The 24,552-nt window shown below is 40.9% G+C and overlaps 1 protein-coding gene across 1 annotated transcript in view; it reads left to right on the top strand.

Annotated features, from left to right (window-relative positions):
• The window catches only part of fat4 (FAT atypical cadherin 4), a 95,206-nt gene that overhangs the window by 47,841 nt on the left and 22,813 nt on the right, over positions 1 to 24,552 (top strand). Inside the window, exons 2-6 of the mRNA XM_080035423.1 lie at positions 1,960 to 2,091; positions 7,865 to 8,126; positions 8,883 to 9,233; positions 11,217 to 12,139; positions 13,551 to 13,719. Coding sequence (XP_079891549.1) covers positions 1,960 to 2,091; positions 7,865 to 8,126; positions 8,883 to 9,233; positions 11,217 to 12,139; positions 13,551 to 13,719 — 1,837 coding nt within the window. The remainder of the gene's footprint in view (positions 1 to 1,959; positions 2,092 to 7,864; positions 8,127 to 8,882; positions 9,234 to 11,216; positions 12,140 to 13,550; positions 13,720 to 24,552) is intronic.

The following is a 24,552-nucleotide window of genomic DNA, read 5'->3' as shown; positions in this document are numbered from 1 at the left end:
GTTGCCTTGAAAAAGCTGAACCCATTGTAGATATTTGCTCTTTTACAATTTCCTCTATCATTTCAATAATATGTATAGCTTCACCCGTGTGTATGTGTTTCGAGTGGTTGTGAAAGAGAGGTGGGGGTAATCTTGTGATGCCTGGCACAAGAATTACCATAATCACTGTCAACATTAATGGAGATCCTATCACTGGAGAATTTAAACATGGCTTTTCCATATTTATAGAGGCAATAAACACAGAATGCGCAGCAAAATGTCTGTTATGATTCAGAAACGAGCTGTGTTTACTGGCTTTGAAATGCATATTTGGGTTAGTGGACGAGGTAGGAGGGGAGATCACAGTTTAAGTTGCGGGGTATGATTGGAAATGTAATATTGCCAAACTAGACAAAGAGCATCTGAAACCATACATGTCTCACTCTCAGTGTCTCAAGGTACTGCAGGTGTTCGGTTGTGTAGGTTGGTTTGGTCCCATTAGAACTGTAGCAGTAGATGTATGTTGATGTACAAAATATTGCTTTTGTATCAGTGTTAATTTCAGTGCTCTTGTAGTTGTTGGTTGTTTTTTTGTGTGTGTCTTTATCCCAAAGGTTTTGTAAGGTCAGGGCCAGTCAAGTTCCACAACACCAAACTGGGAAAATCCTTCCATGATGGACCTGGCTTTGTGCTCGAGGGAATTGACATATCTTACTAGAAAAGGGTCTTTCCATTAGCATACTGCTGTCTAATATATTGTATGCTGTAGCATCAAAGATTTCCTTTAGTTAAAATGTAGGGGCATATACAAGACAACATTAAAAACAAATGCAAAAGATAGAATTTGGATAGTCCACATACTTTTGGCCATGATTGTATTAACTGCAATCGAGGATAATGACTAGTGGTGCGAGAACTGTTGGTGGCCCTTACATGGGCTAATGTGGTCTCTTGTAAAACGAGGAAAAGTTAAAGTGTCACTTTGACTTACTTGAAATTACATGATTTATTTATACAATTGATCTTATGCTGAGCTTCTCTCTTCACTGCTGTGTCTGTATTACATTTAAATGATCAGAGCTAGTCTCACTACATGGGACAAAGTTCATTTACATGGGGGGTCTGTGGTCCACGGTAATAAGTGTTTATTTTGGGTTCAAAGACATGAAAGTGAAAATCCCTTAGTTGCTGTTAGTTTGCTATCATGTTACACTCACTGTAAGTCTACAGAAAAGAGCCTCACTTCAGTTTGTATATTGTACACTTTCCATGAGCTCCAGTGACTGAGGGGTATATGGGGTCTACCAGATAGATACCCACAATGCATTTCTTTACGTATGTTTTGTTTATGGCAGTTGACCATGCATATATTGTATCTGATATAAGCTGTTAATACTTGTTGTGTTGCAACCACTACCAGGCTCATATCACAATAACAAACACCTATTTATTAATTTGCTTGTCAATTTGAACTAATGATTTGGTTCAACTTTAGCCTAATGCATTAATCTTTAATCACAAGTTCACATTTAGCATTTAAAGGTTGCCTAACCACCTCAAATTACATACATTCAATCAAGTCCAAGGATATATCACAGTTACTGCTACTCCGCAAATCTAGGTTACCTTTTAGTGTATCTGTTGTTGCTTCTTCATGTTATGAATAACCTTAGCTACTGTCTTATTCATGTGGCATAACACACACAAAAAAAGAAGAAGGGCAGATTTAACCTGCCATTAGATCTACATAAAATGTATTTGGATAAAACAATAACTCAGTCTCCTTAGCTTAGTCATACACTACTCTTCATAATTTCACCACCTTTCCGCCTCTCTAGAGTCATACAGTGAATAACCTCCACTGCTTCCTTAAGATTCTTCATCATCCAAGGTCCAACAAGTTTTTTTTTTCTTGTTTTCATGTTGACATCTGTTGAAAGGTTTTAATGGAAACGGTGGTGTTTATTCTTCCTCCTGCAGGTAGAGATCACGCTGCAGGACGTCAATGACAACCCGCCAGTTTTCCCTAATGATATTCTTGATGTGACCATTGAGGAAAACGTTGGAGATGGCTTCAAGATAATGCAGCTAACAGCCACCGATGCAGACAAGGTAATGGCTCCCCAAAGTTTCTATTCACTCTGACACTGTTTTTGTACTTTCCGTGCCCTTTTTCCACTCCACTGCTTTCATAATAGATATCCTGGGAGTGATTTGAATTAAAAGATATGCTCTGGATTTTTGTTCCTACAGTGTAGAAACCACTATAGATTTAAATAGGGATTATTTGGCCGGCAGAGCTGTCGATATTGAAATGGAGCTACAGTATGTTGACGTATAAACTTTATGTTGGACCATTTTCATGCCAAAGAAATTGCAGATATTCAGGGGAAGAAAAGCAAGTAAAACAACAGTCAGACCATGGTAGGAAACGGTCTGGCCCCGGGGAAACAAACCTGTAGTATTTATCGTAAAGGTGAAGGTGGTAGGACACTAATCAAGTCTGTAAAGATGTATTTTTATAGCGCTTTCACAATTTGAACTCTTGACCTCTACCAGAGTAGACAGTTTTGAGATGTCTTTGTAAAATGCCATTTGAGTTAAACAAGAAACTGTTTTGTAGATTGACTTGGGTGACTGCAGGTCCCTATGTGGACCCAACAAGATTGTGATTGATGCTAGGGCTTCACTTTGGCCTAACAACTTATTTAGAAATATAAAAATTTAAATAATAGTACGACAGGTGCCACTTCCCTTTTCCTCAGTCACACAAACACAAAAAATTCAACTTAGAATCAACCTATCTTCATACTTTTTTCTCCTCTAGATGCACACACACATACACACACACACACACACACTCGGAATTGTACTTTTCTCTCAGGTAGTGTTGACGTTATCCGAGATGTGTTGAGGCCAGTGGTTTCTCAGAGCCCATTGGAAAGTGGTCAGCAATATATTTTTTTGTCCTGGCGCTCCGATAGCTCCTACGTGGTCCCCAAAGTTAACATTACATCACGGGCATCACTCTCAATTAGTGAAAAGCTCCATCTTCAGCTGCTTCAGGCAGGATATGGACATTAAATCCTGCAGTGAGCAAAAAGACAGGCCCTACCCTGCAACTCCAAGGTCTGCGGTCCCTCGCCCCAGCCAAAGGACACAAGTGAAATGAAAGGAAAGTCAGGCCATAGAGTAAAGAGAGAGATTAGAAGGAGAGCATATTCAACTTTAATGTTAAGTTATGAGGCCACACGTTTTTTTATTGCACAGCTGTCGACTACCCCCTTCTCTTCTCTCTGAATTCGAGAAATGTGGTACAAAGTCTCTCTTCTGACATTTTATCGTTTATCGGAATAGTAAGTATATTGACTGTAAATCTCAGACCTGGAGAAAAGGTCAAACTTTTGCTTTGGGAGATTTTAGTGATATTATTTGATTATTTTTATTTTTTCAGCGCCAAGGTATTCACAGCCTTGATCTTGAAAGGTTAAGCATATGGTATTGGAATCATACTGTGCAGTCGTTCACTTTTTCCTCATATCTGAATTTAAGTGTTGGCCTCAGCTGTGTTTTCCAAGAGATGAAACCTAAGGGTTCTATTAAAAATTAAGCATTCATTTTCACAGGCACATATACTCTTCTTGATGTCGTCCAAAATAATCATTTAAAATGAAAAATAAATATCAGTCAGGGCTTTGAATAAAAAGGAAAAGCATAGATACACTATGTGACACTATAAAGAGTGTGGAGGAGCCTTTTTAGGAATGACATATTCTGGAGATGTTTACTCCAAACTTCAGTGTGTTGCCATGAATAGATTGCTAAATACAAGCCTTTGCTTCATTCCAGCTCTCACTTGTAGCCAGATATGAGGCCAGCCAAGTCGTTGCCCACATCCTTACGCAGGAAACTTAAGTTGCGCTGACACTAAGCGTACGGAACGCATTTGGAGCCCTTGCTGAGAAAGCCACATGTGTGAGCCAGTGCAGAGTAGCCAAGAGTGCAAGCTGTTGGCCAGCTGAAGGGCTGAATTCAGACATCATAATGATCCCATCCAATTTAACAGTGCTGCATGTGGGATTCATGTGTGAGGGTATTAAAATCCTGTTTCTACGCATTTGTTTTTGTTACGCCCATTACCACCCCAAAAAGAAGGAAGAGGTTGCAATCGACTTGAAGGAAAATCAATATGAATCTGAACTTAGGTGGGAAATATGTCACAGCTAAAACGCTTCTTAATTAAGAAAAGCACAACAATGGCTGTTTTAGGTGAGGTCTCTGAAAGTACAGTAAGTGTAGCTGCCAAATTAACAATAATGTGTGCCAGAGGCTAACACACACACACGCACACACACACACACACACACACACACACACACACACACACACACAAACACACCAGTTGTGTTTCTACACACTTTGACACACAGTACAGTTGTGAAAATAGAATTCTTCCTAACAGATTAACTAAGCAGCAGTGCACCCGCTGCTCGGGCCATCTGTACCTTTCAAGGGCTATCTCCTTGATCTCTCAGTGACAACACATTGCTTGCTTTTCCAGGAGTCTGTGTTATGATTGGCTTGCTTGTTCGGTGCTTTTGCATACAGGGAGCTCGCTGTCCCTGCCGGCGCTGTCTGCTTCGCACCTCTCGACTTCTCATTGGGACTGCGTGCTCCCAAAACCCACTCATCTGCTAAATGAGTTTCCTGCTGCTCCGGTCTGTTACTGCTTTGCTCCCTGGAACGCCACTGTTTAATTGGTCAGCCCCCACCCCTTTTCCAACAACCCTCTGTGTCTTTAGAGAGCTGCACAGTGCGAGAAGGTCAAGAGGGTCGAGTGAATTAGTGTATGTTTGTGTGTAAGATCTTAGTTACCAATGTTTGTTTTGCGATGCCATAGAGATTGGAATAGTCGAGAGGACTTCGTTCCTTAAAAGGAGGGTGAAGGTATTTTATGTCTGTGTTGATAATTTGTGTTGGACTGTGGCCTGGATGGACCCCCTGCACCTTGCTCCGCCTTTGAACCCTATCAGAAAATTAATTGGCAAACTGCGGGTGTTGGGTTCCGGACTGCGGCCCAGGTGGCTGATGGGATTGCCAGATCTGGAGCAAACTGATTGATGACAGCAGGGTCCTTAGATGAGCAGAGCCTTATTCCGCCCTCCTTGTTTTTTAGTTTGTTTTACCGGGCCTGGTTCCCTGACCAGGTCTCTGGTAATGCAATGAGAGACAAGGCCAAGGAGACAGCGGTTTTATCAGCCATAAAAACAGGCCTAGGGAAAGAGATAAGAGCAAGTCATGAACTTAGCCTTGCGATATTGACTCTGCGCGAAGCTTTTGGCGAACAACCACTGTGTTTAAAAATTGTTGGTGCATTAACATTTATGCACAAAGTCTGCTGAAGATTGGACAGGGACATAATGGTATTCTGAGCTGTTCCAGCATCACATGGAATTCTTAAATATCTCCTCTTCAAATATTTTGTTACTCCATCACTCACTGCTGCCATGCTAGCACAGTGTAAACAGTTCACTTATTGTTACTATCAGAAGTTGCATGAATATTAAACTGCAATAACTTGGGCTTTTGCTATTTCAGACATTGTGGCCATTTTCGATGTAAAATAATCCTGGTGCTTCGTGTTAAAAGGTCATATTAGGTATTGACTTTATACCTACAAGAACATATTGTAGTTACCCTCTTATTGTAATCACTTATGTCATGCTTGTTTGCATATCCAGCAGGAACGGGGCAACATTAAGCATTCAATTGGAGATGTCATTTTTTTCCACCTGGAAAATGAAAGTCGAGTATTCCTCTCACCTGTCTAGCTCTGTTTTGGTCTAAACCATGAAATAATCATATTGAACTCAAAATTATTTTTTTCACCAGCACTAGCAGTTTGGTGTATGGAAGGGGCCTCACACTCAGTGGATATCAGTGCTTTTTTCTTCATAGGTACATGCTATGGCTGGAAGTGATGCTAATGAGAATGATACACTGTGAAATATAGATTGTTAGAGTGTGTTACTACCAACAACATCTACAATACAAATGATACATTAGTTCAAGTGTCAATGTAAACATATTGATAAGTGCACCTCTAAACACGCAGCCACAACATAAGAAGCAGAGGGGGAAACATTTTAAACAAACAGTATTAGCATTAGACGGGCAAATATTCTTAGCAGGGGCTGGGCAGCAACACAGAGTTTATCTTGATGCTAATGTTCTCAAAATAGCCCCTGTGTTCCCACACAAAATATTTAATATGTGCCTTTCCTTGGTCAGAAAATGCACGCCTAAAAGCTACAGATTAAGCGTGGTGAGAGACAGCCTCTCTTTGTATCAAAAAGCAAAGCTAACATAAGCACAGCTAATTTTACCCTTCAACGTTAATGCATGCACACGGTTTGTGAAAAATATTCCATGTGAGCACCATTGTTCACACATGCAATATTACATGTGCCAATATGCAGATAGAGCAACAGCTTAATGCAAACGCCTCCCTATAAAGCCTTTCCATTGTCCTGGCAGGATAAGAAATCACCACACAAACATCAGACATAGCTGAAAGAGTCTCTTTTAACTTGGCTCTTCACCGGCTGTAACCAGAGCTTCATCTCATTGAATAGCAGTAGCTTTTTGATGTTGCGTTTTCTTTTTGGCAGAAGACACAGATAGAGACAGTTGTCTGATCTCTCATTGTCCCCAGCACAAATATGGCTGTCAAGGTCTGTCGTCAGGCTCATTCAGTTGTCATTTCACATTCAGTCCTCCTCTCCTATTCCAAAGCCGCTTACTAAAGCGATCACATGTGTCATGGCGTTTGTACTTGTCCAAGGTAACAGGGGATCTATTAGCTGCATTTATAGAAGAACACTATAGCCCCCAATAGTTCAAAGACCGAGCAGGTCTCACTAGACCATCGCCATTCAGCTCTTGTGTTTCTTTTTTTGTGTTTACCTCCTGTGTTTAGCGTGACCTGACCTCTTCTTGTTCAGCCTTACATATTATAAATGTTCTTATATAATGTGATTTAAAGGCACTTAAATGTAACTTGTGTGTTTACATTTTGGGAGTTAAAGCCCTGCTGAATCCTCCATTATTATTATTATTATTTCAAGATTTTGAAACAAGTTGATTTTAAGTTTGATGCAGGAAAAATATTCTTTAGTAGAAATGACTTGATAAGATAGAGTTTTTTGCAGTAATAAAAAAGTGGTCTCCCTTTTTCCAGTCTGTTTAGTTTAGTTTAGTATAGTTTGGAGTTTGTGTTTCAAATACCCTTTAAGTTTGTGTTATGTTTGTGCAGGTTATTCATCCTTTTCTTCTTCTTCTTCTTCTTCTTCTTCTTCTTCTTCTTCTTCTTCTTCTTCTTCTTCTTCTTCTTCTTCTTCTTCTTCTTCTTCTTCTTCTTCTTCTTCTTCTTCTTCTTCTTCTTCTTCTTCTTGATGTCTTCATCTTGATCTGTGCTTTATTGCATGCAAACACAAGCCTTTGAGGAGTGTCTCTGTGAATAAGTAACCGTGAAGGGATTCATTCATGCTGGACAAGTAGGTTGTCCGATTTCTGGAGACGTGACATGCTAGCACGTGTGGTAGACAATCTAATTTCCTCCCTGGTTTTCTTTGATGCGTGTTGCTCTTCCCATCCATGACCTGAGAACTCAAATTTAAATCCAACCTACTGGATGTTTTTTTCACCCTGAATCCTGAGAGAAAGAGGGTTGGAACAGTGTTCTAGAAAACGTATCGACTTAATTTGGGTTTTATTTGGCACCTTAGCTGAGCTCAGTTATTTAGACACATTGAACATGTAAGCACCACCAATGTTGACTTCATACAACCTGTAATATTCAAAAACATCCTGTCTTTACCTTCAGGGTCCCAATGCTCTTGTGACGTACACCATCATCAGTGGGGCCGATGACAGCTTTCGGATTGACCCTGAGTCTGGTGATTTGATGGCCACCAAGAAGCTAGATCGGGAGCGCCGTTCTAAATATTCCCTTCTGGTGCGCGCAGACGATGGGAAACAGTCGTCTGACATGAGGCTCAACATCACCGTCAAGGACGTCAACGACCACACGCCCAAGTTCTCCCGTGCAACATATTCCTTTGACATCCCTGAAGACATGGCATCGGGTAAGGTCTTAGTTAATCCATCCAATTGAAAACTAAAACATGCTAAACATGCATAGAATTTAGACATAGAGTAGAAGATTTTGCTGAAGCAATGTTTTGTCTTCTGCTCTGTTAAGGCCATCAAGAGCCTCACATTATTAGGAGCAGCTTCTTTGCAGCAGTTTATAAAACAATGTTTTTCTTCTTTTTTTTCTTTTTTTTATGAAGCTCTCCCAAATCCTCTGTATATTTCTTTAGGGGAAAGGTTTAATATGTCAATGGGACAGTAAAGGATATCTGATTTATATGGAAATCTATCAGCAACCGGCAGGATTTACAAGAACACTGACAACTGTCTGGCTCAGCTTCTTCATCTCTGTCATCACCTCAATCAAGGGAAAGAGACAAGAGCGTTAGGAAAGCAAGAAACAAAAAAAAATGTCTTGTGAGGATTTAATAACCATCAATTCACATAAAGCACTAATAAAAATCCCCTTCAAAATTAGCTGCCTGCTCAGTTGTACCAGTAACTTCTTCTCGAAGTCACACCACCAATTTTAGCACCGATGGTTGGAGCAGTTTTGGTTCCAAAAAAAACAATATGTCAGGTGAGATGTAAATAAGCAAAAATCTGTTATTTTACTGGCCAAGCAATCACTGAGTCACTGGTATAAATAAACAGCCCCCTGCAGATATATAAAAGTTATTGTGTTCTTCAAGGCTGTATAAAATCTTACTTCTCCTCTATGTTACAACCCTTGTGTGTGACTCTTTCAGGCTCCATTGTGGCTGCGATCCTGGCCAGCGACTCTGACTCAGGGGTGAACGGTGAGGTCACCTATTTGCTGGAGGAGGATGATGAGGACGAGACGTTCCTGTTAAACCCAGTGACTGGAGTGTTCAATGTGACGCGTGCGCTGGACTTCGAGGCCCAGCAGTACTATATACTCACAGCCAAAGCTCTGGACGGAGGCGGGCAGGCCAGCACGGTCAGAGTGTATTTCAATGTCCTGGATGTGAACGACAACCCACCCATCTTTAACACCAGCCTGTACAGCACGTCTGTCTCAGAGAGCCTCCCACCAGGATCCAGTATCGTCACTGTCGGCGCCAGTGATGCTGACGATGGTAATAAAAACATGTGTCTGGAATATTTTTGCAGTTTATTTGTACTGCCCCTATATACTGTATGTAGGTTGTGATTGTGTATAAGTATCACCTCCTGAAAGTCATATCCTTCATCAATTTGCTAATTGAAGTTTTATTGTTCTTGCGTTGTTTTTTATTTTTATATTTTTTAATAATTGTAAGCGTAGTTGACAATTTAACAAACCTTAGTCTTACTCATCGGACAAAATCACACAAAAACTATGTATCAATGTTGGCATTGTTTTGATTCTATACAGGATCTCAGATGACTTCTGCCATTACTAAATATTTTAAAATGTAGTTCAATCCCAGTTAAACCCTGCTTAAGTATCCAAGAGTCGTCAATATATTTTAAATAAACCAGTTCTGTGAGAGGTATTTAATCAGTAACATACTCTTAAACTGTATAAAAAAGGGTGAGTTAGCAATAGCAGCTTAATTCAATGTAGGCATGCCATTTTGTTAAGCTCTCAAAACTACAGTTTATTTCTCTTTTTTTTTATTTTGCCTTATGCATGAACAATTTGATGAAATACATTTTAACCATTTCATATAGTGGGTTTAGTTATTTATGCATTTCAGGTGATGGGTTTCGTGTTTGTGAAGTGCTGTGTGGTTTTTGAAAACTCACCACTACTTGCTTCTGCTGTAATTACCGTTTCACCGTGGCCTAATGTGGTTGTTGTGACCTACATTCCTGGGAAATACGCTGCCTAGTTCTCAACCAGAGTCTGGCTTCTTTCTCCACTGTCCACATAATCTGACCGCGTCGTCCACTCAGATATATAGTTGCTGCTATCCACTGTCAAAATAAAACGCTGCCATTGTTAGCACTTCCTAAGCCCTGACCCCTGACCCCCAGACTTTGTCTCTAGACAGCATAGCCAAAACTCGGATGGAAGTAGCACTCAAGCATTTGATAAAGGATTACTTGTGTACTGTAAATACACACTGGAGTGTGGGAAGGTGCCGAAGCTTTCCACATGAATACCCCGTTGAGTTGAATTACAGACGCTCAATTTAAGCTCATTGTAACCCCCAGTTCCACGGGAGTGCTGCGGATTAGGCCAGATTTCAAGGTTAGATAGTTTACTGCATCTATCCACTCTGTCAAACCTTAATTATCTCATTTAAATAAACGTTTCAGTCGTGAGGGATTTTCCAAAATGGCACATACCACATTATCAGTTTTCGGAAGTGGTTTGCAGTGGTGTTTCTTTTTTGATAGTAATCTGTCATGCTACATGAATGGATTGTCAGCTTGGAGGACAAGCGTAGCATTCAAGAGTTCCAGCTGTTCCTCATGCACAATGTGTGGAAATGGATGTAGATAACGCACATAGGAATTTAATTCAGACACACAGTATATTTAACAATTGCATCTGGAACAATAGATATAAGTTAAAAAAAAATCATATTTTACCTTAATTATGCTATGCTGTCGGTTTGTTATCTGGCTATTTTTCTAATTCAAGGTGATATGAAATACTTCCCTGGGGATTTATTTATTTTTGGCAACGTGACACTGAACACAATATTGAGTTAAAAATACACCCTAACCCTCAGAAAAAAAATAGTAGGGGACAGTATCTCAGTTCTGCAGATTCTTCCTGTTTACCTTAAAAATAACAAAATAACATATTGAACTCTGGGAGCAAAATTCTAATGGTAATTAATATGTAACTATTTCAATGATTAAATACTGTTAATACTATTTACACTAGTTTATGTCATTTTCTTAAGCATAAAAACACAAACAATCTTTAAGATTAGGCTTTCTTAAATTTCACAATTTTAAATTACCAGCATTCATGCATGAAAATAATCATTATCTTAAACAGTGACATCTCATTGACTTTTGGAACTTTGATTGATGCACCCAGTATATGTAGCTTAAGAAGAATTCACTGTTACAGAAATCTAAATTTGATATAATTCAGAAATCATTATATTGTCTTCCAGGTCCAAATGCCGACCTTCTGTACCGAATTGCGTCTGGGGATCCCCAGAGCCACTTTGTCATCACCAAGGATGGAGTCCTCCAAACCAAGAAGGCCTTAGACAGAGAAACACAATCCTTCTACAATCTGGTGATCACAGTCAACGACTTGGCTCTTCCTCCCATGAGCCGCTTCACCAGCACTGCACAGGTGTCGGTCATTCTTCTGGACGTCAACGACTGTGCGCCGACCTTCACCTCTCAGAAGATGACCTACATCCAGGAGAACACACCGGTGGACACTGTTGTCTTCACTGCCAAGGCCACAGATGCTGACAGTGGACCCAACAGCTACGTTCAGTACTCCCTCAGGGGACCCTTCGGTAGCAAGTTCAGCATCGGTACCATCGATGGAGATCTCAGGTTAGTCGGGGAACTGGACCGTGAGGAGCTTAACAACTACACCCTCACAGTGGTGGCGACAGATAAAGGACAACCGCCTATGACTTCAACAATGGATGTGACTATGATGGTTCTGGACGTCAACGACAACACGCCAAGCTTTTCACAGAATATCTACGACATTGAGATCGAGGAGAACACTTTGACTGGGACCGATGTCATCCAGGTGTTTGCCAGTGATGCGGATGAGGGCACCAATGGGCAGATTCGATTTTCCATCTCGGCAGGCAACACCAATGCTGATTTCAGAATTGATTTGGTCACAGGGGTGATTTCTGTTGCCAAGCTGCTGGACCGTGAGGTGCGTTCATCCTATTCGCTGGTGGTCCAAGCTGCGGACCGAGGCAGCAGTCCCAGGGTGGACCAAGCAACAGTCAACATTGTGTTGTTGGACGTCAACGATTGCTCACCTTTGTTTGAGCTCTCTCCTTACACTGTCAATGTCCAGGAGAACCTGGAGAACCTACCAAAAAACATTCTGCAGGTCAGCATGTTTTTGTTGTCTCTTGTCAAGACATGCATTAGAACTTAAGAAGTCAGTTAAAGTCATTAACATTCACAGACAGGGCCCAATGAGTGAAAGGAAGCAGTTTCTTTTTCAAGACAGTTCGAATACCTTATATAAGCTAATGCCTTAACCAAATTTGTAGTAATACTAAGTTAATAAGTGCAGGTATGTGAGTGCACTAACCACTTAACATGGTGGTATTGTTTTGCTAAAGGCCGTGACAGATATCTGACAGAAATGATAAATGAATGATATGACTGCAATTTGTCCTGCACAATTAGGGCTTTACAGGATTTCACAGAAATATAAAACTGGGTTAAATTGCTTGACAAGGCAATTAACATCCCCACCCCCTTGATGACTAAATGAGCCATATATAAAAAATGGACGGGAAGGATAGATTTCTAGTGACGTCGCTATTCCAGTTTGTTTTGCTTGTCTACCTTGTCAGGAAATGAGGGTACAGTTATGTAGTGGAAGGAGTCCAGACCTGGTGGGTTTTGCCACACAAGAACACACATCGGTATTCTAACCTGGTTATTCCTGTCTGTGGCATGCACAGCAGGGTGGGCTGGGGAGCCCACAATGCATTTGGGCACACCAGTGAAGTGTGGTAGTTTAATGCTGCAGCACCAGGGGTAAATCAGACTGGATTTTAGTTGCATAGTCAGAAACCATTGTATGAATGTCAGCCCTAAATACCCTATCAGCCTAGAGTAGAGGACGCATGTCTGACTTTCTGTTTTTTTCTTTTTGTGGCTCTCCTTAGAAAGTCTGATTCGACAAAGTGAATAAAGTAATGATCTTCCTTCACTCAACAATTACCTTGATAGTGCCGCTCGACACTGTAATGGTAATTAACCCTCAGCTCCCTCAGTGTAAAGACTCAGGGAGGATGGTGGATGTACTGGGTTACTCCAAGCCATACTTGGTCATGTCAATTGAGAAGTTGTCTGACAAGATTGCTCAACCAAATTGCATGATATGGGATTTTTAAGACAATTTCTCAAATGTCAGGTCTAGTGTATTTATATAGCCCAAAAGCACAAGTTTGATCCCAGTGATGGAAAGCAACTTAGTTTAGACAAGGTCATTTAGTAACTAGTTACTAAAGCAGCCAGATAAAAAAAGTAAATTAAAAAGTAAATTTCCTCTGGAATCTAGTGGATTGGTTGTATAAAATAGCATAAACAAACTTCATAATGACCCCTTAACTACAGTACTTGAGTATTATTACCGCACCACAGGTCTCTCTGGCTCTTCAGTTGTTCCATTAATTGCAGACCAACTGTTTCTCTCTTCTGGAAAAGGAAAAATACATATTTATTTTCTCAATACGTTTGATCCACAGAAATCCCTTTATAAGCTTATTTTTTGTGTTTTCCAGGTTGTTGCCAGAGATGACGACCAAGGTGCCAATGGCCAGCTAAGCTACATGCTCAGCGGTGATGAAGGTGCATTCAGTCTGTCATCTAGCGGCCAGCTGAGCGTGACCCAGACCCTGGACCGCGAGGCTCAGGGGAAATACATCCTGCTGATTACAGCCACCGACTCAGGTAAGACAATGGAAGTCTTGAATTGTGAGGGCAGCTGTGACAGGATTTGATGCTAGCCTTGCACTATTATGCAGTTGTTTATGTCTGAACTTGCGCTGCGTTCAACTTGTTAAGCTTAATCGGCCATGATCTGGTGAGGACTGAGCTCTGGGTACAATGTCCTTGCACAGACGTTGTTGCAAAGTTAGGAACATATTTCAGCCAACAAAACTCAGTTGAAAATGAATATTTTTCATAAACTTACTGCTATGTCAACAAACAGCCTTTTGATTTCATAGCTCTCTTTCTGTGTGGTACAATACCCTAAACATTCGAGAGAGTTTTGCTTGCAAATTGTGGGTGTTTTTTTGACTCATTCCCCAGAAGTCATTTCAGCGGGTTCGATTGAACAGCATCCTCTGTTTATTTGGATAAAGCGGCAGAGCTTGTTATAGCCAGATAAAAGGTTAACTTGTTATTGCATAGAGGCCAGTTAATGTGCAGTTAAAGGAGAACATGCGTATCCCCGTTGCTGCCAAATCACATGGTATCCCAGTTAAGTATATGTTTCCCTGAGCTGCTCTGGCACAGTTGTCATGGTCTGAGGGTGGTTCTGTTTCATTCCTGGACTGACCATGTGACCGTTCATAACACTGTGTATTTTTGACTGTGCACAAGCATTGGTGAGAATTGGGACATATGTTGCATGGAGTGTCTCGTTTTTGAAAAACATTAGATGGTTCTACATTAACACCCTTTCTGAGTGTACTGTACCTTGTTTAGTGTTCACAGTCAGTGGATTATTTGCATATTTGTGGGACAGATTTTTACATTTTAGGGAAGGCAACTTTTCATGACAAGAGTACATTAATCAAACACTGTGTAACAGTGTGACATTTTCACATAGCCTCAAGCCTTGGTAACAAAATAAAGTGTATTTTTTCATCAAGGTTTGCTTATTTTCTTGCTTTAAATACTGTTCAGAGGTTTGCGCCACATGGACAAAGTTGCTCAACAAGCGAACATACTAATTAGGATTCGATCCCTTTTAGTACGCTTCACAAGGAGTCCATATTTAGAACCCTAAAAACAATTCCAAAATATTTTGACAGGACATTTCAGTACAATGTCGGCGAGAGGCAGAAAAAGGGATTTGGGGTCGAATATCAAAATATCAAAAAACCCATAATCATAGTACAGGCCAAATTACCCAGAAGCATTTTCTCACATTTTTTAGGCCTAGGCTGAGACAGTGAAGGGAAATGGTTGTCCCAGGCGCTATCTGGCAGGATATGGTAGGAAGGTGGATGGTGCAGACATGTCTCCGAGTCTGCTGTCTACCATGACCCATTTTCAACCGCAGACATTCATCTTAACATCTAAAAAGTCTGCCTTTATCTTCCTGTGCTGCCGTATTTGACTAGTTCCTCTCCATCACCATGTAACAGAGAGAGAGAAAAATATACTCAGGAGGATATATCACCCTAAGCCCTCAGTCTGTAAGATAATTATTCTGCCAGACGAGGATTTAAGCTATCTTTTTATCAAAAAGTATGTTGTCATTTCTGGTGTTTATATGAAAGCCGAGTCAGAGTCCTGAAAGCAGCCACTGTTCCCTACAAACATCATCATGAGCATAAGAGATCATTTTGTGAGTGCTGCATAACTTACGATCAGCAAATGTTTAAGTTTTTTTTAAACTTGTTCTGTAGATGAATCATTGACTAACTTCCACATATGTTTATCGTGCTGTGTGTCTGTGCCCTTCCTCCTGGGTCATTTTCAGTCATTTCAGTGAAGGTAAAGTCATTAATCGCAGCCTGAGCATAGCTTCAGGTCCCTCTCTGCTGCTGTGCTGACCGTAATCTGTCATGAGATGGATGGAAACTAAAGAGCTCACCGGGTGGTGGTTCCCATAATGGATTGTGGCTCAGAAGAACAGCTGAATTTGGCAAACCTATGCCATTATTTGAGAATCTGAGCGTAGCCCCCTGAAATGTGGCATCCGTACAAGCTGCTTAACAGTGTTTTACAAGGCTTCTTGTTGAGAAGAAACTTGTAAATCTGACCTCGGATATTTAGTTTTTTTTGTCTGTCTCTTCCTTGTTTATGGAAAGCCGTCAGTAGCATTTCTGATTTAAATAGTTGCGCCGAAAGCAGGAAACATCAGGGACCTCAGTGTCTGAGGCTGATCTCAATGCCGGGCCTACATGTGGGATCAGCTGCAGGCAAATCAGATTTGTAAGCCAATGCTTAGCAACACGTCGTTCTTTCATAGAAGAATGTGAAACAATTAGATTTCCTCAGAGCCACAGTCACACAGTAAAATACTTATACCACAAAGTGTTACTGTAACGGCTTCAAGTGGGCCACTGTAGTTGAAAACAAAACATGTTCTTATGTATCTAGCAGCTGGTCAGACATTTCCTGCTGATAAGCCTTTTATAAGAACCAAGAAGTTTGATAGCATTCTTATCAATCCGTAAACAATACTATTTTAAGTGAGCATACATTTCACCTTAATTAGGTGTTCTCACTTTAACATGCCTGGGTTTTGGTGTTTTGTAGACCCTCAAGTTTATCAGAATGAAAGTATAAGTAAAGAATTGACCAAAATGTATTAAAAACATTCAGATTAAAATGTGGCGATACTCCATTCAGAACTTACTTTTGTGACAGTTTGTGTAAGGTTGTATTTAAGCATAGATTTAAATCTGCAATTCTTCAGTTTTTTTACATGATCATACTTTTGTATTTGTGTGACTTTTTGCATTTGTATTTGCGTGTTTTGTCTGTCGCCTCCAGTTTGTGTGAGTCTGCGTGTGGTGGTGAGAGCGTCCTCAGGGCACATTGACATGCACCGTGTTTGGTCACATTTATTAAAGAGAAGGCACAGTAAATCCCTTGGCCCATGCCTATTACGGCGGATACGGCTGCATAGAAATCCCATATCATTCACAAGCCTCCAGCACATAGCTCCATAGAGCTATGCTGTTTGTATATGGACTTTTGGCTGGTGTGTGTGGGGGGGGGGGGCTAAGTGAGTGCTTAGCAGATAAATAATTTTAATGGTCGTCCCTATGTAAATTCAGGATCTTTTATTCTTTTAAATGGCTCCCATGAATCTGGTGTGTCAACCCTCTAACCCCCCCCCCCCCCCGCCTTGATAGGTTTAATAATGATATATCCATCTCCAGTCTGCCAAGAGGTTTTGAACAACAACAACAAAGGACATTGAACCTGAGCATATGTATATCTGGCATAAGAGGCAAATAGAACAAATGCAGCCCTCTACAAACATTGATCCCTTTCTGAAGCTTTCATCCAGTCTGCAGTCTAGCAGCAACACAAGTCTTAGCCAAAAAAAATATCAGGTTCCTGAAATGAACTTTAACAGAGCAGTAACATTCTGGATCAGCTCTTAAAAAACGTTGCAGTAACAATGCGGTCTTGCACAGTTTTTTCCTATCGCCTGTTTTCTCTTTTCCACTCCCTAAAGCACTTTAACTATTGTTGGATCTGAATGTTTGGGTAAATAGCTTTGTTAATATGGTGGGTTACAAAAGGTGGTGTGGGTTGGATGATTAGTGCCTCAGCCTGGCAAGATACACTTTTTAATGATGTTTATTTGCTCCCCTTCTCTTGTTAATATATCACATTCTCACTAAGTTAGTTTGGTCATAACTCGGTGTAGCTGTTCATGACTTTATATTCTATTTGAATAAGCTTGCACTGTGTAATGGCTGTATGTGAAGCATGTGCTCTTAAACATGTTTCCAAAGTCATATTTCATATTTATATGGCTCATGTATGAACATTATAGACTTGTTGTATGGGCAACTTGTTATACTGCCAATGCATGTCTATCACCTCCCACTCTGGTTATGATCTGCTGGTGCTGCTGTGTCACCATACAATAGAAAACAGCCTCTAAATGGTCCACAGATGCACTGCTTAATAGGGATTTCTAAATATCCAAAAACACAGCAAATAAAAGCACCATTGTAATAAAAGCAAAAAAAAAGAGAGGCAAATCACTTTATTAAATTTCACCACAGGCCTTAAAATATGAGAAAAAGCAGCACAGTGTGTCAGTCAATATGCTTAAGTTGCCTGCCTGCAGACCGACAAACCCTATCCGTGACATATGGGGAAGAAATTATGCAAAAAAATACAGACATAGCACTCCATAAATAACTGCCGAGCTGTATAACATTTAAGGTTTAATTTGACAAATGCCTCGGAGACTGTAGTATTATTAGAAGTATTATTTCCCCCTTCTACCGTGCACTAGCTTTGAGTGTTCTTAAGAGATATCCCTTTCACTCTCTTACTTGTTAATGGTGAGAAAACCTCTGTTTACTCTGTAATGTTTGGCAAACTGTGCATTGGGAGAGCTCTCGCCCTGCACTCAGCTCCTCTGAGGCCATTCATGGGAGCTGGACAGGGTCGCATTAAAAGAAGCTTTGTCGCAAAGCAACAGGTTCTCAGAGGCAGAAAAATGTCAATTTTGCCTTGATGGCGGCCAATTCTCTCCCCCCTGAGTAATGATGTGTTTTATTTACGCTGTCCCTTAAGAGCACAAACTAGCAGCAGTCCATAAACCGTAATTAACCGTTTAGCCTTAAGCTTTAGGCTACAGATGGGCTGTCTCATAAATTTACACATTCATCCGTCTTCCCTAAGTCAACCTGTCCTGGACTTCCCAGTTTAATGAACCCGGTTGTTTGGACATCCCAGCTTTACCCTTTGTGTGTGTCTGTTTATCGATAAAACATCAGTCAATATATACGTATTTATATATTGAAGGAAGAGATTAACTCTTGTGCTAACAGAGACATGCAAACCTTCTTCTTAGCACGGCTTGGACTGAGCAACTCAGGGCAACTCGCAGCCTTTCCCAGGAGGTGAGTCCTGCTGTTTCCTTCAAATCAACCCCCCGCAGTGCTCACACCAGTGTGCGCACTCATAGCAGCTGCGGCGGTCAAAAAACAGATAGCTTAATTGTCATTATCACATGTATTTGTACCCCCTCCGGTTCAGAGAGTATGTCCAGGGCACCTTCTTGGAGGTTAATGTGATTTGTCTGGTGGTAATGTACACTAATAAGGTGCTTAGACCCTGCCATATGTTTATGGTAGACAATACTTTCTGGGTTCAGAGGCTTACGGGGAAAACTGTCTGTAGATCTTTGGGATGGAAGAGAAGGCGACAGATGGTCAGCTGGTCTAGTTTATAGTCCCAGGTTCCGGAAAGCTTGTTATTTTAGACGCCAGTTCTTTGGGGTTATTTTGGGTTCTCCCATTTTCTTTAAACGTGATCCACGACTCTAAGAGCTGAGCTCAGATACAGCAATGAAATATTAGCAGACATCATTGAATGTCATTCCCACCGCCAGTTTAACAAGCACTTTAAGTTCTTGGGGATTATTGTGAAATATCAAACGAACGGACGCTGTTTTAGTTGTCACTGCCCCAAATGTGTCATTCCCAGATCTGAGGGGAAATGTGCTGCATTTAATTAAATGGTAATGACGTTTTTAGATTCAATTAAGGCAGGGAGAAATCCTTGTGGGGCTCGAACACTTTGAGGTCCCCGACAAATTAAGTTGCTTTGTGTGAAATGTGATGCACTGACCTCAGCGTCTTCCTACTTTATCGCATAGTTGAGTGGCTGCTCATAGGATAAAAACAGTTATTGAAATACCATCGCTCTGATGTGTTCCCGTGGAGAATACCCTCATCCTGGAGACAGGGTTATCACACTTAGCTTCGGACTTATCCTTTATGGTATACATAACCCTTCAGAGCTCAGTGAATCCAGCACAGCTCTCTAGGGCAAAACCCACTGCATGGAAACATAGAACCACAAGGTCCACTGTTTTCTTTATTGATTGAGGGTGCATGCTCCCTTGGATCCAAACTCCATTTCCTCGTGCGCAATAATAACCGAGATGTACGTGGATCAAATATACACACACGCACTCGTCTGGACTGTAAGTGATGAGTGGTATTTGCTTCCAAAACTTTTTTATTTCTAGCCACAGCGAAATTGCTTGTGTAAAAGAAAACAGTTTATCTTGAGCTGTGAGCAATCGATGTTGATAACCTCTCCGTGTGAGGTATACACAGATGATGGGAGGTTGTAATCATCAGGAGACTAGTGTCAGGTCATTGCGGTTTGCTTTCCTAAGTGACCTAAGATTAACCCCTTGAAATAAGATTACTCTCACAGCAAAAACTTCAGACAGTACTGCCTTGATTGCTTTATCTGTTTTGGCCAAAAAGTGATCCACACATTACAGGGGCCTAAGAATAATGGTAATGGAGCACATTCTCACACTAGTTTTCTTCTGTTGCACTTGCACAAGCAGTGACCTGGATATGTTTTTGTACCTCAATCAAAGATTTATTTTTTCAAATTCAGTCATTGTGTATGCGAACAATTGGCTTTGTTTCATGGGGTCTAATGACATGAGTCCATACCACCAAATGCAGCTGTTGCAACAGGCAAAGGAAACAGGCTTTGGGTTGTATGAAGCCTCATAAAAAGTTTAAAATGTACAAAACTACCGTAGATCGAAAAAAACAATAAAGGGTCTGGGGGACTGTGTTTGCCAATGGAAAAATAGTTTTCTAACCACAGTGCATGGCAGCCACCACCAGGCAGCTGACTTCCCGCTGCAAATTTAATTTCCACCAGCTCTCTTTCCATGGCAAAATGATGTCATTCGTCGTATAGCGGTTGGGCCAGATTGTGCACTGCCAGATTTAGACATATTCCTTCACCGTATGTATCAGCAATGCCGACCCCCTTTCTCAGCGTGAACCATGGCGCACAAGGTGACACCCGCCGCGTTCGCTAGTCGTCTATATCATTGATCCGGACACTCTTCCCTGGGCTTTGCCAGATTCCAGCAAAAACGGTTTGGAGGAGATGCTGGCAATCGCTAAGCACTCTTGGAGAGCATTCTTCTCCTGTTGAGTCACTCCATCCCAAAACAAAAGAAGGGGATGGAGGTTAAAAATAAAACCTTCTGGATTTGTTTTTCTTTCTATTACAGGTATGGTATTCAGAGGAAATTTGAGTATCGGAAACTGACGACATACTCTGCTGCAATGTTGACCGTGTTATTTAGCAGCCGGCAATCATATGAATCTTATGAATGTCTCACCCTTACTATAACTATTTGAAACAACTGTCATTTACATACATTTGCATACCTGCTAAGATATAGTGTTTCCCTGATGAATAAATCTGTCAGCCCGTGCGATGTAACAAGATAGATTTGAGCTATTAACACATTTGACAGCAGGTTTGGGGGGAAACAGCTGCCAGGGGATATGTGATATCAGGGAGCCTAAAAGACGCGAAGAAGGCACGTCCAGGGGGCTGCACAGAGGCACACATGATGCTGTGAGAAGTGATACCAAAAGAGATATGTGAAAAAAAAAACGGTCTGACCCCACGATTGTCGAGGAAGGTCAGCATAGGTTCAGGGTTGCACGGAGAAGCGTCAGGGGGCTTTGGATGTATTTGAGGGCCATTAAAGTCTTCACTAAAGGGGGATGGGGTGTCTTTTCTCTATGATTACTTAGGATTAGCTGGAGTTACATGTGTCCTGTGGCCCAGGCTCCCTGTTGCATTTAGTGCCAGAAGCAATGCAGGTCAAAGGTCACTACAAGTGGTGGCGGAGGAAGTTGTTCATTCTCCGGAGGCAGTAAACAGGTTGTGACATCACATCCTGTGCAAAAGTGAAATGCCTTATGGGAGGGCAGTGTGCTCTACATACACACCCACACCCATAGACAAACACACACAAACACACACACACACTGGGCTAGCATTTGAAGATTGGCCTCCTTCCGCTGTTAGTGGGGAAACAATGCCATTGAAATGCAGCAACCGCACTCACTGTGCAACAGAAGGCAGTTTGAGTTCAGAAAAATATAGAAGCAGCTGGTTTGATATTCAAAACCAAATGTTTTCTTTATTCGCTCAGCCTCTTGGTAGGAACTGATTGCATTTGTTGGCAAAGCCACTTAGCTCCCAGAGCCTCTTAGCAGCGGCAGCCTGCACTGACTATCTCTGATCAACAACAGTCTTTGCGAGTTGTTGACTGTCAAACACACTTTGCATTGCAGCAGCATATTGTCGCCTGTTAGCTTAAAGTGATACACACACCTTGCTGACTCGGATCACTCCTCAAATTAAGAGGATCTACTTAAGAGGAGCAGGAGCAGGAGCTGTTTCAATCTGTTACCATGACAACCACCTGAATGATGACTCATGTACATTCAATCACTTTGCACACTTGAACGTGTGTCACACCGCAGGCTCAAGTGTACGTAGATTAGAGAGCCGCAATCAAGTATGATGTTGATTAAATAATCCTTCCTTCTACTTTCCTTTGGGCACTTAGCTATATGTCGTGGCCCTTGATTATATAATAGAGCTGTGAGGATGCATGGTCTAGATGCTACCAAAATTATATACCACAATTTACATTTTCCGCTTGGATTGTATTTCTGTTCCTCTTTATTATTTGCATGGGAACCCATATTTGTTCTCGGTTATCCCTGTATAACTCCGAAATGATTCAGAGTATTCTGTTTGTAAGCAGTATTTTCTTAATCACAAGTGTTTGTAAAGGTGGAAATACATAATCATCTCAAAATGCAATGTTGCCTTATTAGGTTAGAAAGAAAGGTTTCTTAAAAAGGCAGCAATTTATTAGAGGACATGACTCATTTTGGTAATGAGTCACTAAAGAGACCTCTTTGGGGGTAAAAATTGTTTACTTTTACCTCTGTTTGTATCATTTATTTTGCTTCTGGAATTCAGCTCTGTTTATTCTGAACACACGTTAGCCACTTCTGTTCTGACCAGAAAAGCTGGATACATGACACACTTATGTTAGAATATCTGTGTAATATTGTAAAGCCAGGCATTGAATTGATACATATTACACTAAACTATCTAATTTCTCATTTTGTGAGAAATCCCCTGCCCGCCTGTAAGAAGCTACAGTGGTCACCAAACCCCAAAATAGTTTTCTAATTTGTTGATCTTTGTAAAGAGATTTATCCTGTCTGTCAACATGGACGTCACAGTTTAGTGTCAGCAATATAACACAGCTGCAGAGCTTGTATCAAAAGCTGTGAACACAACACTGGCATATCATCCTTTTTAAGTTGATATGGTGAAATTGGTATCAAGCAGTTGCTTGATTGCACATTCTGAATTTAAAGAGCATCATTATCACTCAGTTGGATTAATTCCTAACTAATTAATGCTCCACTAAGTTCACCAGATAGTTGCTAACTGTGTCCGACTGTGTTGTGCTGGTCAGATGGTGTATGCTTATATGGGGCTTTTATAGCTTTTTCAAACAGCTCCCTTGTTGCCAAAGACAAAACTATATGCACAGCTGCATTGAAACAAAACAAAGAATACAAATTGTGTTATAATATAATACATATAATAATATATCCAATATCTCTAAGATAATATAATATATCAAATAGTTTAACAAATATGTACAGAAAACGTTAGAGCCACCGATCCAGTTTTCAAAACCACAAATGTGAAGCTGAGTAGTATATAGAATAATAGTCAAGGGGCCACACACATCAGTGGAATTCACCATTCTGGGACCATGAATGTCGGTACCAAATTTCATGGCAATCCATCCGTGCGGCCAGCTTTGCTAAAAGTAAACTGTATTATCATCTTCCGGTGACATACAGTATTACAGGAAGGTGTCATTTTATCAGCAGTGCTCGTATCATCTCATGAGGCTGCTGCAGGGACGGTAATCAATCTGACTTGGCTGAAGAATTGGCATTAAATATAATAATGTGATGTTCATTTTGCTTTGATTTGATCATCTACGTATTTGGGATAACCTCGGTTTCTGAAGAATACAGCCATAGTGTCTGATCCTCAACACCTCTTTTCTCAGATTCCTTATGTTTTGATTTTGCACAGCTCTGCTTTTAAGAGAGAATTTTGGTGGCCACCATCCAACTGTTTTTATTATCTCTTATTAATCCAGGCCCTCATGGTACGCAAGTTCAAGCATCTGATGTGTTCAACAGCTGAATACACAGGCACAGGATACACAAGCTCGGGACTGTGTATGTTATTATTTTTGTGTATTATAGTTGAAACATTCTCAGATTCCCGAAGAGAGCTGCAGGAGGGTGTTAGAGTTGGCGAAAGTCCTTAGTAGGCTACAGCTTGCAGATCTCAGCTTTTCTCAATTCTCAGGTGCCATCCTCCGTCGTTATAAACAATGCAAACATATGCAACTAATTAAGGGCTCAGAATAAGCCTCCAAGCCTTTAAAGATGTCCCCAAATCCCATATTGTGACTTTCACGAACAACCGTGAACTTGTGTTCATGTTTAGAATCTAGATCAGGCAGTTCAGCATGCCATTTAAGGAATTATTACAAAGGCCAGCTCAAGCAAGACAGATCTTTTTATTTGTATTTATTTTTTCTGCATTGTGGCCTGTTTTCATCTGCTATTGATTTCAATCCATCCCCCCAGGTCCCTGCATGCCCCGTTTCGTCACCCACTCTGGGACTCAGATTTTTGCTAAAAATTCTCCTCGGTCAAATTCCAAACACTAAGTCGCTCAGTGTAGTGCACCTTAAAATAGATGTTGAAATTAAATCTATGAGTGTCCAAGACCCCAGGAAGGACGTCTGAAAGATCTGGTTTCAGAGACTTTGAGTCCTTTTTGATGTGTTCTGTGCTGTTGTGTGTTGATGTGGCAGGACGGCGGCCTATGGAAAGCCAAAGCGGTGCCCAGAGAAATTAGCTTGAATTAAATGCAACAGGAATA

Source organism: Ammodytes marinus (genome assembly GCF_949987685.1).
Source record: "Ammodytes marinus genome assembly, chromosome: 10".
In the NCBI taxonomy this organism is placed as follows: Eukaryota; Metazoa; Chordata; class Actinopteri; order Uranoscopiformes; family Ammodytidae; genus Ammodytes; species Ammodytes marinus.
Note: the sequence above shows the minus strand (reverse complement) of the source record. Positions and strands in the feature narration are given on the sequence as shown.